We start from the raw sequence: 15,946 nt of genomic DNA, 5'->3' as shown, positions 1-15,946 counted from the left end.
CCGCTGTGGCCACAGGAAGGGACAGGTGTTAATACCCAGGGCCCGGGGCCAGAACGGTGTAAATGAGGACTGGAGCCAGGGCCTGTAATGCAGCGCAGCCCCGAGTGAAAGCCTGGAGGGCTCTACTGCTCCATCTCCAGCCTGGACCCAGGAACACAGCCTGACTGGGGAGGTCAGTTACATCAAGGCTGCGTCCCCATGGTCTTACATTAAATAACCAGGCAAATCAACAGGCCCGGGGTTTGCCTATTCAGACAACCATGCAAATGAGCTGCCTTCTCCCCCCTCATCTGACAGCGGCTGGAGGAGGCTGACTTGGAGTGCAGGGCAGTACCACCCAGGCACCCATTGCTGCCTGGCAGCACTGACCAGGAAGATGACCGGTGGGGCACCGAGGAGGGCGATGGCCGTGGAGAGCTTGCGTTTGTTTCCGCCGCTGTATCCCCCGGCGGGTAGGTCGGCGTACTGAGCCAGGCCCAGCGTGGAGACCCCCCACTGAGCCACCTGCAGGGAGACAAGCACAGAGGCTGAGGAGCCAGGAGACGTTTCCCCTGCTTTGGGGGGGGGGGGGCAGAAAGAGGAGGGGGAGCTTTTACCCTGGGCATCTCCTCCTCGGGGACACCGCGCAGGCGGCAGTAGAACTCCAGGTGCTCCCGTCCCGTCAGCAGGTCGTTGATGGCATCGAACTGGGGGCAGTAGCCCATGTTCTGATGGACCAACTGCAAGTCGCTGAGCACGCTGCAAGGGCAGAGAAACTGCGCAGCTGGAGGGGGCGTCCCGCAGCGGAGCCCAGGGGAAACCGACCCGCAGGGAGAGGAGGGGGCGTCCCGCAGCAGAGCCCAGGGGAAACCGACCCGCAGGGAGAGGAGGGGGCGTCCCACAGCGGAGCCCACCGTGCTCCAGAGATGGGATGGGAGAATGGGGCATGCCCAGGGCTGCCAGAGCCCAGCAGAGCAGCCTGAGGGCAGGAGGAAGGGGTGTGTGTGAGTGTGTGTGTTGGTGACTCAGTTCTTGTGCTAGTGCGACACGCGCCCGCCCCGTAGCTTCACCACACACACACAGACCCCCTCTCCCATCTGCACAGCCCTGATCCCACCCTGTTCCCCACAGAGCTCCCCTCTATATGGTTTCCCACCCATCCCCCAGCCAGGTGCTCCCCTGTCCTCCCCCCTCACTTCTCCCTGTAACAGTCACCTGTCCTGTTCACTGGGGCCCGCACCTGCCCCACCCCCAAGAACTCGTCCGCACTTACCTGTCATCCCCGCCGCCTTCACCCCCCCTCAGCAGTACTCACCTGCCCCTCCCCACTCACCTGTGCCCTTTCAGACAGGCATATCCTAGGGTCACCTCAGTGTCCCCCGTCAGCATTTTGAAGGTGGACGTCTTCCCAGCGCCGTTCACGCCCAGGAGACCGAAACACTGTGCCGGGATCGAACACAGGTTAAAGGCAAACTGTCCCCTAAGCCACCCACCCTGCCTGGCTCCCCACTTCCAAGAGGCACGGAAGGGAGAACACCACTTGGATTGGGGCTCAGGGCCAGGATTTGGGGGGGCCTGTCACCTCTTCCTCCCTAGGACACACTCACTGGACTGTCTGCTCCATCCCCGATGTGACATGGGCCTGAGCCAGCTGCTTCCCCCCACTGACCTGCTTCAAATCTCTCGTTCCACCGATGAGGGCTGCCTGCCCTTTGAATCCCAACCACAGCCAACCTGGCCCACCGGCGGCCTTACCTCCCCTGGGGGGATTCCCACACACAGGCGGTCCACAGCCGGCTTCTTCCTCGCCCGGTACACCTGAGAGAGAGGGCAGGGAAACAGCCTGAGAGCGGCATCCCAGGCCTGAGACCTGCAGCACGTGGGGAGAGGGTGGAGTCACGTATTTGTGCGGGAGCCTTCCCCTCCGTGCGAATGCAGGCCAAGCACCTGCCACAGCGAGCTGGTGGACCCACGGTGAACATCGAATGAAACCCCACCGCCTCCTGGTGTTCTAATTCCCGGCAGGAAGGGTTCATGGCCCTTGGAATCCCCCAGAGAGTCGGGGGATCGCAGGCGAGGGTGGATTGAAAATTTGGTCATCAAAACTGGTTTTTAAAGGATGCTGGGTGTGTGACGAACCGAACATATTCACAGGAAGGGTCTGCGTTTATGGGGAAACTCAGAAGGTTATCAGAGAAAATGAATGCCCCCAAACCGAAATATTCCCTTTTGGCTATCGCTGCCGCCACAGAGCCTCATGGGACGTGTAGTTCAATTGCCTCATCTCTCAGCTCTCTTCTATGGGTTGGGGGCCCCTGCTGGACTGCACCTCCCATGATGCACCACGGCCAGGGACTCCCCAGGTGCACTGCCTGCCCTTTCCACTGGGAGGGGGGATTGTGGTGGCTCATGGGAGATGTAGTCCAATCAGGGGGGCCTGGCCCACAGCAGAGAATGGGGTCCTGTGGCAGCATTTCCAAACAGATTTGTTGATATTTGAACAGCTGCCAAAAAAAATTTTTAAAAATAAATTTTCCACTGATTTTTTTTTCCATTTTCATTAAATTTTTCTATAAAACAGAAAAAAGTGGCACTAGGAAAAGCCAAGTCCTCCTCTGGGGGTGATGGTGGAAGGTGGATGATGATGCCCCCCCCCAACCCCCAGCTGAGGAACAGGCTGCCCCGAGAGTGGAGTCGCTGCCCAGTTCCACCCGCCCCCTCTGCACCTTGGTCAGGTCATGCAGCACCAGGATGTCTCCCTGCCGTGCTCCGCTTATGATCTTCTCCCGCTCCCTGGCCACGTCCTCGTCCTCCCCGCCCAGAGGGGGAAGTTTAACGGCAAAGGGCCTGAAGGGAAGGAGGGGGAATGGTTCAAACCAGGATGCAAACAGAGGGTGATGTCCCACTAGGGCGAGTGGCATGGAACGGCAAGTTGGGCAGCACGGTTGCCATGACACCCAGACCTAGCACGGGCTCTAGGGAACTTGGAGAGCCCATAAATGATGCTGGAATCCCAGGGGGCTGCGATCAGGTGTCGAGGGTCCCAGATTGCCAAATGGGAGGGGTCCCAGCTAGACCCCAGCAGGACGAGACAGGGTATTTTCATGGTACGAGCTGAGAACTGCTGGTCTAGACTGGTCCCAACTGTGGAGACAGGCCTGTGTGAGCGAGGTCAGATATCACAGTGACCATGTAAGCACACGGGTGAGAATCAAGGGGAACTAGGCTCCTAAATCACTTAGGGTACATCCATACAGCAGCCGGGAGAGGGGAGGTAAAATCATGCAAGTTTGGCTCAGAGGCCTCGATGGACAGACGGAGGCAGCAAGCAGAGGTGGCATCTCAGCCCTCCCCGGGTCATGTCACTGAGATGTTAACTCTGCCAGCCCAGCCCCACACCCCAATGACTGGTGGGGAGCTGGGCGAAGGGATAGATTAAACAAGGGGCTTTTCCCACCCTGCTATGGCAGGGAGAGGGGAGAGCGATTCGGGGAGGGGGTTGGCCAGAGCTGGATTCTACCCCAGCTGTACGCCCACCTGCCGATCCCGCCACCCCCCGCCAGCCCCTCACCGGAGCTTGACGAAGAACCTGTACTGCAGCAGGATGGTGAAGAGGAAGAAGACGACACCCTCGACAGCCATGGCGAACATGTTCTTCCCGGCCAGGTCCCAGCACAGCGGAGACACGAAACGCTTGTCTCCTGGGGAGGGGGGGGGGGAGAAATAGGGCTTTAAAAGAAGAAAGGAGTGGCACAGGGGAGGCATGGGACAGGACAGAGTCAATGCCCGGCAGAGGGTCAGATACCACAGTGATGGTCGTGGCCTAAGAACCTAGGCAGAGACAGACAGATGCTCCTGAGGAGAGCGGTGCATGGATCACAGGCGTTACCCGTTCATGCTGAGTCTAGCCCGTCCTAGCAGAGCGGGGGCGGGGAAACGTGTCACCTCGACACTGTGGGCTCAGATGACTCACCAAACCGCTCAAAAGCGTCGGCCATGGCCTGGTTCTTCACCATGTCGATGAGGCCCCGGCCCAGGCAGAAGTGTGGGAAGACGAGGAAAACCTTCTTCAGGATGCGGTTGACGTGGTTCAGCTTCTGCCCGGGGAGGGGGGGGAAGCAAAAGAGTCCGGCTCAGGTGACGGCCCCAGCTCTGCGACACCAGCATGGGGGGCTCCCACCATCGCCCCGGGGGTCCCCTTCCCCTGGGAACTGAACTCACCTCATTGCAGGCACCAGGCTGAGGTTGGGGGCCTGGGCGGTTGCTAGTTAATCTTGGGTTGGAAAATCCCTGCCCCACAGCCTGTCCCGAGGGGGCCAGGGAAGCCCTCAGGGTGCAGGACTCACCTGGTCAGTGAAGAGCTCCAGTACGAAGGTGGCCACGCTGCCGTTGATGCCGATAAAGAGGTTGACACAGGTCAGCACCACGTAGGCCGTGCTAGGGATGCTGAAGAGGAAGGAGGCCGGGTACATCAGCGGCGTGATGGACCAGCTGGGGTGAAAGAGGAACAGAGCTGAAACAAACCCGAAAGACACCAGGCCTGGCTCCAAGGACCCAAGCCCATGCGGCAAACCAGGGCTGGGAGACAAGGGGCCAATGTCCCACGAAACCCCACCTCCTCCCAGCTTGGTCCTGCAGGGCAGGGCTGCCAGCTGTAATCCACCCCCGAGAGAGACCTACCAGGCAAACACCCTGAGGTCCAATGTAGGGAGTGTGTATTTTAGTCTCACTCAGATGGCTGGTCCCAGGAATGGTCCAGGCTGCAGGCCCCTCTGGGGCCAGGCCAGCTAACTCCCTTCGCTTTCTGGGCTAGCCATTGGTCCCTCTCCCCAGGATATGACAGAATCCCCCTTGCCCCCAAGAGACAAAGCGAGCTCCCGACTGCGCAGGGAATTTGCTCCCCATGTTGTCAGGGCCAGATGGGGGCCGCGCCTGCCCCGGCTCAGGGCCCTCACCCATAAAGGAACAGCAGCAGCATCAGGGACGGCAGGTTGGCCGAGGACACGTAGGACTTCTGCTGGAAGCAGAGGAAGATGAGGACTACCAGCCCTGCTGGGACCAGGTAGTTACACTGTGGGGAGAAGCAGAGGAGGCAGTGGGTGTGACCCAGTCGACCCTGGAGAGGCTGGTTGGATGGGGGGTTCTAATGAGGGCAGGCCTGAAGCCAGCCCCCCCAACTCCCTCTCCTCCAGACAGGGAGTGAGCTCCCTCTGACTACGCAGTGGCCATTCGTGTTGAGCTTGTCATGTACCCCACACCCAGCATCCCCACCCCATCCTAGCTCAGGGCCTCTCACTGGCCCAGCAGTGAGTCCCACTCAGGGGCACAGGCTTCCCTGCACAGCCCACATCCACTCTGTGTGGTGCACGGTCCTCAGCTCGTGCAGACTGGGCCACCCCTGCAGGCTGAGCCTGCTGCAGCCTCAGCAAACAGGACCTTCCCTTTTAGCTCAGGCAGCAGAGGCTCAGGCCTTTCAATCCAGAGGACCCAGGTTCAATCCCCGCCACTGACAACCTACCCAGGCGCGCAGCTGTGTTGGGCCTGACACTACCTCCCTCCATGAGGGTCCTGCCTGTGAGCCCCACCAGGTGCCAGCCTGACCCTGTGCTGGAGAGCTATGTCCCCCACTCCCCTAACCCCTCTGCCCCCAGAGCCATGGGATCCCTCCTCTCCTCTGTAAATCTGCCACTCCCCAGATCTCCGGCCCCACGGCCTGCCCCGCACCATGTCCCAGGCGAAGTTGCCCAGCCAGTAGACGCTGGGCTTCATGCCGCTGACGAACTGCAGGTGCTTGGCCTTGCTGACCCGCTCCTCGATGAGGAAGAGGACGAAGCTGGCGGGGATGAAGGACATGGCGAACATCACGCAGATGGAGACCAGCACGTCCACCGAGGTGGCCATCCTGCCACGGGGAGGGGAGAGGGAGATGAGCCAGCCACCCAGCGAGAGCCCCACCCAATCCCCGCCCACCCTGAGATTCCCCTGTACTCACAGAGCAGCCTCCGAGAGCTGTTCCTTGGTGAGGTTCAGGGGGTGGTTGATGGCCGTGATGCCGTAGCGCCAGGGCTCCGCGCCCGGGGGCAGGCTGGCCCGCAGCAGCCCGTTATTCACCACGTTGACGAAGGACACCATGGCATGCCAGCCCTTGTTGTTGAACCAGACCTGTGGCCGCATGGCAGTGCAACGGCAACACTCAGGGCTGAGCTCGCCCCCGGCTGGCCCCTTGTGACTCGCGGCACAGCTGGGAATAGAACTCAGGAGTCCTGAGGCCCAGTGCCCTGTGGCTCCAACTGCCAAACCACACTCCCTCCCAGGGCCAGGAATAGAACCCAGGAGTCCTGACACCCAGTTCCCATCCCTGCTCTCTGGGCCTTCTCAGACTGGCATCTGGGGATTGCTGCCCATGAGGGAGACAGGCCCCTGAGCTCCCCCCCTCCAGGTTCCATCCCCAAACTGACCTTGACGTTATTGCGGGTGTCCAGGCCTTCGATGAAGTTGCTCAGGTTTCCCAGCAGCCTGTCTATGGGGCTCCCCTGGGGGCCGGAAAGGGAGATCAGAACTGGATGCACATCGATGAGACGTTCACATGTGCCTCCTCTGCCCCATGGCACCCCTCCGTCCCACCCTATGCCATCCATCCCCAGCCCTGCCCCATACCTACCAACCCCCACCCCCAAAAGTCCCATGTGGCGGATGCCACCCTCTCAGACTCACTGCAAAGCCCCGAGGCAGGAAACTGACTCTTCCCCCATCCCCTGCCCTACTCCACCTCACCCCACTCCACCCATCGGGCTGTACCTTGGGGATGTTCAGCACGGCCCGGATCTCCTGCACAGCACCATCCACCTCTTCTGCTGAGGGCAGGGCCTGAGAGCTATGGGCGCCCAGCGAGATGCCGCCATACCTGGGAGGGTGGGTGCAGGGAGGATCAGGGACCCAGGCGTGTCCCCTCGTGCTTCTCCCCACCCCGGGCGATTCAGGGCAGCACCTTGGGACCAGGGCAGGGAGACACCCCCAGGCTGTGACGGTGGGAGGTGCATCGGCACATGACAGGGAGACAATCTGGTGCCCAGATACTGCGGTGATGGGCACACTAAATGCATGGGCATATAGACAGAGATGCTGGGGGTGCCATCACCCTTCCACAGCAGTAGATCCCCGAGCTTCAATCAGAGCCACTCACCCACAGTCCCCTCCCAGAGCTGGGAACAGAACCCAGGAGTCCTGGATCCCAGTCCCATGCCCTTAACAGTCTTACTAAAATAATTCACACACCAGCTGCGCCCCCCGCTCCCCCCCACCGCCGCACTCCTTTCACCTCTGCTCGTTGACCCATTTCTTGGTTCTCAACCTGCAGGAACAAAAGGGAAACACCCAGGGAGCCATTAGCACTGCTCGTGGGTCTGTCCCTGCGTTACAGCCACCAAATGCTCGATGGACAGCCCTAGAGAGCAAGGTCTCGATTCACCCCCAGGTCAGGGTCAGCCGGAGGAGTGCTGGGGCAAGCGATGCCCCTGCCCAGCCCTGACATTGCGCCCAGTCTTGGGGAGGGGCAGTTCAGGCTCCGGTGGCCCAGTCAGCCCCTGGTCAGTCCCAGAAGCCTTGGAGAGGGCAGGAAGGGATAACTGTAGTTCTGCATCAGGAGGCGCATCGGGGCTGTGTGTGTGTGGGAGGGTTGTTACAGCTTCTCCCAACCCCCCGCCCGCAAGTCAGAGGCAGAGACGGGAGCTCTCCCCAGACTGGACCAGATCCCAGGATCCCCCAGGTGCTCACCCCTGGCGGATGATCTTGGGGTAGGTTTTCACCAGGTAATCGGAGATGTTCCTGCCTGTGAGGTTCTGGAGGATGTCGCCGGTGCCCCTTTGCACCTGGCGGGAGGACAGATGGGGACAGACAGGAGACGGGACTGGAATCATTGTCGTCCCAGGCAGGGCTTTGTAGGTCCCCAGGGCCGTGCTGAGTCAAGGGCTGGTACTAACCCCGACTGAGTCCACTAGGAGCCACCCCCTCTACCCACCCAGCTTCTACTGGCCGTGACTCTCGGGGGACTAGAAGAAGGTGAGACCCGGGCGACGGCAGAGGCCAGTCTCCACGCTGGGCACTCCCTGGCCCAGCCTGACACAGTTCCCAGCCACTCTGCGCAGACGATTTTCTGCCCTCTGGGATGAGCCTCCCTCGCTGCCCCCACCCCCCGACAACCCCAGGGGAGGAGGGAGTGGCCGGCTACCTGTGGAGGAGGAAGTCCTCCCGCTGCTTCGGGGCAGTCGGGCAGCATCTTCCGTGCCCCCCGGGAGCTGCACTCACAGGCCGGGGAGGGGTTGGCTGGCGTCCAGTTCGTGTTCTGGAAGACCTCGGCCAGGGACCTGGGCACTTCAGGGGTCCAGAAGCCTCGTTCGTGAGACATCGGTGGGCAAGGTGCGCTCCTGAACACCCCAGGCAGGGAGAAGGCTGCTGGTTAGCACCCAGCCTACTGCTCTCCGCACAGCCGAGCAGGAGCGAGCTCTGAGCCTGCCCCAGCGTCAGGCATGAGTGGGGTATTATTGGGGCAGCGGGGGGGGAACAGACCCCTGCAGGCGAGGGGGTACAGGCCTGGGCAGACCCAGTGTGCTAACCCCTTGGACACCACCCTAGACCCCGGGACAAACACGGCCCAGACAGCAGCAGCTGCAGAGGGGAAGTGTCTGGCCCAACAGAACCAGCCAGGCTGGTGCGAGGATGCTTCCTTATGGCGAGCAGGGGGAACTGCAGCCACCTTGGGCTCCGCTCCGAGGCTCTTGGCAAGGAAGCAGGTGCGACCTCCCCACAGGGTCCCTTCCCAGCGACAGTAGCTGCCCCCCTCAGCCCTCTGCCTGAGGGAGGGGCACAGACTGGGGGTACTCACCCCTCCAGGGCATCCCTCATGCACTTGGTACCGAAGCCCGGCTCGGCCAGCAGGGCTCCCAGGAGCTGCACAGAGTCGGGGTCCCCCGGGGAGTCATCACTGAAACAGACAGAGCAGAGGGGCCACTGCCATGAATCCTCCCAGCCGGAGTTGCCCCAACACAGTCCAGGCGACAACCCCTGCCCCCCCCCACATACACACAACCCCCTCCAGCTGGGATGCGACGCACCTGAAAAAGGTGAACTGCTGTCCATACATCCAGGGCTCCAGGTGCAGTGGGGGGTACTTCCCGAAGGGCGGCACAATCAGGCTGAAAAGGAGGGCGATGCACACAAAGACAGCCGGCAGGACGATCTGTGAGCAAGGGCTGGAGTCAGAACTGGGCGGGAGGATCCCACAGCCAGGGCCCCTCGGGCTGGGACACAGCTCCAGGGTCAGAGCTGGACTGGGGGGATCCAGGCTGGGCCCCTCGGGCCAGGGCAGAGCCCCAGGGTCAGAGCTGGGCAGGAGGATCCCACAGCCAGGGCAGAGCCCCAGGGTCAGAGCTGGGCAGGGGGGATCCAGGCTGGGCCCCTCGGGCTGGGACAGAGCTGAGGCTGGGGAGAGGGGAATCCTGCAGCCAGGGTGCTAGGACACCTTAGGTCAAGCCAAGGATCCCACAGCCAGAGAATCTGGACTCTACGGGGCTGGTTCATAGCTCCAGGATGAAGGCCTGACCCACTGGTAGGAGGAGAACATTCGCACAGGAATAGTGCCCCCCATGTTCCATTTACACACCCCCACACCCCTCCCCTGATGTTCCACTGCTCGGCACCCGGTGCTCTCAGAGGCCTCCCCTCCCATGCTCCCCATCAGAGCCTCCCCCCCTCCCTGCGGTACTTGTGCGAAGAAGCCCCTGGTGCTGCGCCGGGCATACAGGAGTCTCTTGGTGAAAAGGGCCCGGAGCTGCTGGCGGGTCAGGGCCCAGCCCAGCACCTGCTGGGAACCCCTGCCATCCAGGCTGTGCAGGAAATCGGTCTCCTTTGGCTCCTCAGCTGCAAGAAGGAGAGCCAAAGATACCTGTCAGCTCTGCCTGCGGCTTCAATGCCCGCAGGGCAGCCCCCCTCCATGCCACCGGCCTGCTCCATGGGCAGCCTGGGGCTCCAGGCCACTTTGTGTCTCCAGGGACCCGTGTCTGAGGCGGTGGAGCAGCTGGGTGAATTGTGGGCAGAGTGCTAGGAGCAGAGTCACGTGCGGCGAAAGGCAGGGGCAATGCATGGAGAAAGGGGAGAAAGGGGGGCATGCCTTGCTCTCAGTGATGGGGTGCTGGGCTCTCTACATAGGGGAACATGTCCCTCGTCTGGCTCAAAAAGGATGCCTCGGGACCCAGGGCCAAACCCCGTCCAAGCTTCTGCCCCCTGCATGGGGAGAAGGCCAGCCCTGGATCCCCTCCCTCCCGCCGCTCGGCCTCCTACCTTTCTTGGATCCTTTGACTCAATGCAAAGAAAGAGAAAGAGGACAGATCTCACATAGCTGTGCAGGGAACCTCCACGCGGCACCAGAGCCGGGGCAGGGGAACTGACTAGAGTGGAGCTGGATTCCCCAGGGCAGAGGCGTGAAGCAGGCTCTGCCCATGCTGTGAACCATCGCCTGGGGCTTGCAATGTCCGCCCAGCCACTCGCCGGCCCCCGTGCCAGCTGATACCAGCTGCACTGGCTCCTGGGATGGGGCCTTTCACACTCCAACAATTTCACACTCCCAATTCCATCACACAATGCCCTGGAAGTTACCCGTAAGCCCCTGGCTCCCGTTGGCATAGGGCACTGCGAGGCAGGTGCTTCAGAAGCACCCAGAAGCCACCAGTGCCAGTGATGGCAGAGAACCAGCCATTTCCTACCATTCGCGGTCCCTGCAGAGCTCACTACCCCCGTCCCCCTACAGCAGGAGATAGAGCCTGGCTGTGCTCCCTTACGCGGCTCAGTGTCTGCTGCCTCCACGTCCCCGTTCTCGCTCACTGTCCGGAGGGTGTAGGAGGAGGCTGGCGCAGCTGTTCTCCCTCGCTGGGGAGCTCCCCCAGAGCCTGCCAGACACAGGGCCAGAGCATCACACCACGGGCAGGTGAGAAAAAGCATGTGGCACCCAGGACTGTGCAGAGGTTTTGAGGTTCCTGAGGCAAAATCTGAAACTGAGGTGCCCCCCCATCCTTCCAAAAACTTACCACTGAGGGGAGGCCTGGTGGGGATGGAGAGTGAGCCCCCCACCACTCCACAGCCATGGCTCTCATCCCATGGGGGTGGGTCCAGCTTTCCGCTCTGAGTCTTGCCACCTGGCACGCAGGCTGGCAGCACCACTCACATTTGCCCTACAGCCTCTCCATCGTATGGAGGGGCCATGGGCCAAATTTCAGGTTTGGGGGACCTCACAAATGGGGGGCCCAGGCATAGACGCTGACTTCTACTGGTGCCAGTGGGTGCTCGACCCTCCTCTGCCCCCGGCCCTGCCCCCATTCCAACCCCTTCCCCAAAGTCCCAGCCCCATTCCTACTCCTTCCCCAAATCCCCACCCCAGCCCCATCTCCTACCCTGGGCAAGCCATGTTCCTGCTCCTCTCCCCTCCCGCCCCCCCAGAGCTTGCTACAGCTGTTTGGCGGCGGTAAGTGCTGGGAGGTAGGCAGAGGAGCTGGGATGTGGCGCACTCAGGGGAGGAGGCGGAGGTGGGGCGGTGAGCTTGGCTGCTGGTGGGTGCAGAGCACCCACTAATTTTTCCCTGTGGGCGCTCCAGCCCCGGAGCACCCACGGAGTCAGCGCCTAAGGGCCCAGGTCAAACTACCCCTTTAGTCCCCCCTTCCGGATGGCCCTGGTGACAGCTCGTCATAGCGAGCGGAACAAACGGCAGCCGTTCACAGCGTCCATCCAGAGGAGCAGCCTGCAGGGACTACAGGATCCAGCACGCAAGGCAGCCTGGCCCTTCTGCCATGTTGGGATTTATAGTCCCTGCAAGCCAGGCTCAGGCAGCCTGGAGTCCCAGGAGGCCTGTTTTGTACGGCCCTGCCAAGCACCCAGAGGCTGTGCTGTGCCAGCTGCCTGACTGAGTGCGTGTTGACCCTGCAACTTCCTGGGCTACCCAGGTTCACCCCATGCCTCCCCCGAGCACCCCAGGGAAGATGGGGTGAGAACAGTTTGGGGAAAATAACTGGGTCCATCTCCCAGCGCTAAGCCTCATTGCAGTTTGAATGAAGATTCTTCTCCCTAGAGCCACGGGCTGCAGAGAACAGAGCTGAGTTTCCAGTACATGTGCTTATGGAGCTGGGTCTAGAACTCTAAAATGGCCTGATTCTACCTCCTGAGCTAAAGGAAAACTCCCTTAGCTAGCAGCAGTAGCAGGTCTCTTATCCCCTCTGCAGTCCAGGCACTAGAAAACATGATCATTCCTTCCACTCGCCTGACCATTAACTTAGACCCCCAGGTGCTCAAAGCTTGTCCGAGAGGGTGCCAATGCATTTACCTGTGGTGTCAGCGTCCACTCCTGTGTCCTCAGCCACCTTCAGAAAGATCTGCAAAGGGTAAACGGGAACGGAGAGGTGTTTTACGGGGGGGGAAAAATGACAGTGGACCCTCAGCAAACCAACACCACAAAGGCAGAGAGCGTCCCAGAGCCCACGGGACTGGCTGAGGGTCCCACAGGCCCTGCTGCCAGCAAAGAAGCCTCAGTGGCATTTCCCTAACCCCCCTCTTCTCCCCATGTCCTCACTGGAAAATCCACCCAGATCCAGCTGATTTCCTAGCTGGCTTTCCCTGCAGCCCTCTGTGACATTTCACTCCATATTTTTTATGTAAATATGGTCCTGATATGAATATGACATAACTGAGATGTACTTTATGCAAGCGGGGCTTGTAAGATATCACTGGAAAGGTTAAAATTTACAGAATGCCATTATCCGACCTGTATGGCTGTATCATTTCTGTATCTGAAATTGCTGCCCACTGCTAACGCTTCAGGTACAACAATGGAAAAGCCAGGCAGGGCTGACGACCCATCAGTGAGGACAATGGACTGTGAAAAGGCCTGGCCTTCCTGCAGAACATATTGCCACTGACTGATGGATGCTGTGATGCTACAGAGTCAGGTGGTCTTGTCACCTGATACTAAACATTACCTGGGACTCCTTGTCACTTTCCACTGGAAGGGAAGGGGGGTCAAGTTTGGGAACCAAAGGATTCCCGCCTTATGGAAATCCTATTTAAGGGTGGGGAGGAAGGCAAACAGGGCTCCTCCTCTGGATGGCCTGTCTGCCCAAGAAAAAAGACTGCTAAAGCCACCTGAAGGGAAGGCAGGGCGGGGAGTCCAGACCGAGACCAGGGTCCAGTCTGAAATATAACTAGAACTTTCGACTACAGAAACTTTGCAACCTGCCTAAAATAACATTCAGGGTGAGAATTTACATTTTGTGATCTGTTTCTTAAGGATACTGAGCTTAGCTTGCGTATTTTGCTTTATTTGATCAGTAATCTGCTTGGTTGTGTCTGTTATCTCTTATATTCACTTAAAATTCACCTTTCGTAGTTGTTAAACTTACTGCTTGTTGACAATATAACCCGATTTACACAATTTCTAACTGGGAGGGGCAAGAAGTTGTGCATCTCTGTCTTCACATTGAGGGACGGGGCAAATTTCATAAAACCTCTGGGTTTGTCCCCCTTAAAGGGACCGGGCACCAGAGTATTGGAGTGAGCCCCTAGGCTGAATCTTCCCAGAGTGGATCTCTGGCTCTCCGTGCAGCTGTGGGTGGCCCTGCCTGTGCGCTTGACTGGAAGATGCTTGTGAGCCTAGCCCAGCAAGGCCAGGTAAAGGGGACCCAGGCTGGCAGAATAGGCTGACTCAGTGGCACCCCAGCACATCAGGTGACACCCCAAACCCATCACACCCTCCACTCTACGTCCCTCTCCCCGGTCCACACTCTCTGCCCTCAAGCAGGTGAGTTGTGGAGGGCAGATTGTCTCTCTCGGAAGCAACAGGTGTAGGCCACTGGAGAAGACAAGGTGTCAGATGTGATGGACTAACGGTGCAGCTGATATAGCAGGAGGAGAGAGACTGATCTTGATGGGCCTCTTGTCTGGTCTGGTGAGACGAGGGGCGGGATAACAGTCTGGATCCATGTATGGTCTGCCCCTGTGTGACATGGGAGTAGGATGCTGGGGTGTGGATAGGTGCACAGTCGGTGGCAGAGGATGGGATTTTGGGAGGGGGCTGAAGTACCTCCTCCAAGGTGGTGTCCGAGATCCCATAGCTGGAGACCCCCAGCTCGCCCAAGCGGCTGTCCAGCTCCCGGAAGAGCTCCCCGAAGGCCCCATCCTTGGCGCCGCCGTATGGCAAGACGTACAGCACCTCATGGCCAATATCCTCCACCAGCCGGGAGCCAGGGACCAGCTTCTGGATCAGGGCCGACAGCTGCGGCACGTCTGCAGAAACATAAAGGGGGCAGGGATGGCTGGGGGGAGCCAAGGCCTGGTACAGGGCACAAGACCCACAGCAGCTGTACTGTGACTGATCCAACATGGACGTTCCAAAGGGACTATCAGTGTTAAGCTGGCCTTGCGTCCCCCTAATGTCCCAGCCACTTTGCAGGTGCTGATCCAGCCTGGCAAGGATTAAGAGGGTTCTGCTGATGCTGTGAGGCGGGGAGCTCAGCCTCCACTGGGAGATAAGGGAAGTGGGAGGGGCTCTCTGGGGCTGGAGGATCTAGGGTGTGGGCTGAGCCAGGCAGAAGGAGGATTCCAGCCTAGGGAGAATGCTTGAGCTGGACTTTATTTTATTGTTCACAAAGCCCAGCCCCTAGGAGCTCAGACTGCCACTGCCCCGTGCACAGTTGGGTTCGAGACCAGGGTAGGGAAAGTCAAGGATTGTAGGATGCAGGACAGATGCAGTGTGAAGTGACCTTCAAAAGCCGGCCCTTGGGTTGTGTGTGTACCGGGGTGGCCCTGGAAGGACAGGTCACTGGAGAAGGATTTCCCAGGGAGAGGAAATGTCGCCTTGGAGACTGGAGGAGCAGTCAGGGAGGCAGCGAGGCTCTGAACACGCCCCTGACATGCAGGCAGAGACCCCATCCAGGGAACTCAGCCACTCGGGGTCCGCCCCAGGCTGGGAACCAGGGAGAAACTCAGACTCGCTGTGCCCCACGCTGACCACAAGGGGGCGCAATGTGCCTGTGCAATGGATCCTCTCCAAGGGGGCGCACAGTGTGTGCATTGGGGGCAGTGTGTGTGCATGTGTGTGTGTGTGTGTACACAAGTGTGTGCAGAGGGATCTTAACTCTTTCCCAACCGGCTCCCAGTGCCAGCCCCTTCCCCCGACAGAGCCGCTCACCCACGGTGCTGGACTCGCTGCATTGCTCGCTGCCCAGGCCGGTGTCACAGCTGCGCTCCGAACCGCTGTCGTCCTGCGGGGAAGGGGAGGGTAAGAATCCCAGCCCTGGGCTGGCCCCAAACTCTGAGGCTCGGGCCCCCCTCTAATGACCGATGCCACGTCAGGAGATCAGGACAAAAGAGGAGATCCCCGTGGTGAGCCCATCCCCCTAGCGCCAAACTTCCAGGAACCCTGGAGCTGGATTCCCTAGGACCCCAGTGATCCCCCAACTCACCAAGCTCCAGGGGCTCCCCCTGCCCTCTGACCTTTCACCCCGTGGGGCGTTCTATGCCTGTGCCCACCCAGCCATTCGGGCAGGAGCCCGGCTGCCCCAGGCAGGGGAGCCCCCTCTCCCGGCATTACCTTTCTGCTGGCGATGGTGACGCTGCTGGCGCTGCCCCCCAGGGCTGCTCGCTCCCGGGCGCCAGCCTCCCGCTTCACCAGGGTCAGGTAATAGCCAGTGCCCAGCCTGGTCTTGAGGAAGAGCGGGGAGCCGCAGCAGCAGAGCCGGCCCTGGGAGATGATGGCCACGCGGTCGCCCAGCAGGTCCGCCTCGTCCATGTAGTGGGTGGAGAGGATGACCGTGCGGCCTGGGAGGGGGGCAGAGAAGAGGGGGTTCAGGGGGCCAGCCTGAGGGCAGAGCAGGGAAGGGGGTAGGGGAAAACAGGGTGCGGCAGGGCCTTGATAGCCCCTTATACCCAAGGG

The 15,946-nt window shown here is 60.4% G+C and overlaps 1 protein-coding gene across 6 annotated transcripts in view; it reads right to left on the bottom strand.

Moving 5' to 3' along the window:
- The window catches only part of ABCA7 (ATP binding cassette subfamily A member 7), a 45,759-nt gene that overhangs the window by 4,814 nt on the left and 24,999 nt on the right, over window positions 1–15,946 (bottom strand). For 4 of the 6 annotated variants that reach the window (XM_030540431.1, XM_030540435.1, XM_030540433.1 and 1 more), the window contains exons 23-47: window positions 15,605–15,831; window positions 15,203–15,275; window positions 14,096–14,298; window positions 12,344–12,392; window positions 10,812–10,919; window positions 10,315–10,332; window positions 9,740–9,894; window positions 9,090–9,214; window positions 8,861–8,959; window positions 8,207–8,402; window positions 7,753–7,847; window positions 7,298–7,330; window positions 6,778–6,883; window positions 6,438–6,512; window positions 5,972–6,141; window positions 5,704–5,881; window positions 4,935–5,050; window positions 4,326–4,470; window positions 3,953–4,076; window positions 3,551–3,680; window positions 2,706–2,826; window positions 1,735–1,797; window positions 1,313–1,419; window positions 597–738; window positions 370–504 (exon numbers count right to left, since the gene is read on the bottom strand). In XM_030540431.1, the coding sequence (XP_030396291.1) occupies window positions 370–504; window positions 597–738; window positions 1,313–1,419; window positions 1,735–1,797; window positions 2,706–2,826; window positions 3,551–3,680; window positions 3,953–4,076; window positions 4,326–4,470; window positions 4,935–5,050; window positions 5,704–5,881; window positions 5,972–6,141; window positions 6,438–6,512; window positions 6,778–6,883; window positions 7,298–7,330; window positions 7,753–7,847; window positions 8,207–8,402; window positions 8,861–8,959; window positions 9,090–9,214; window positions 9,740–9,894; window positions 10,315–10,332; window positions 10,812–10,919; window positions 12,344–12,392; window positions 14,096–14,298; window positions 15,203–15,275; window positions 15,605–15,831 (2,993 nt within the window). The remainder of the gene's footprint in view (window positions 1–369; window positions 505–596; window positions 739–1,312; window positions 1,420–1,734; window positions 1,798–2,705; window positions 2,827–3,550; window positions 3,681–3,952; window positions 4,077–4,325; window positions 4,471–4,934; window positions 5,051–5,703; window positions 5,882–5,971; window positions 6,142–6,437; window positions 6,513–6,777; window positions 6,884–7,297; window positions 7,331–7,752; window positions 7,848–8,206; window positions 8,403–8,860; window positions 8,960–9,089; window positions 9,215–9,739; window positions 9,895–10,314; window positions 10,333–10,811; window positions 10,920–12,343; window positions 12,393–14,095; window positions 14,299–15,202; window positions 15,276–15,604; window positions 15,832–15,946) is intronic. The other 2 variants (XM_030540437.1, XM_030540434.1) reach the window with 2 other exon arrangements.

This window comes from Gopherus evgoodei, chromosome 22, assembly GCF_007399415.2.
Source record: "Gopherus evgoodei ecotype Sinaloan lineage chromosome 22, rGopEvg1_v1.p, whole genome shotgun sequence".
Classification (NCBI taxonomy): Eukaryota; Metazoa; Chordata; order Testudines; family Testudinidae; genus Gopherus; species Gopherus evgoodei.
This window is presented reverse-complemented; position numbering and strand designations above follow the sequence as displayed.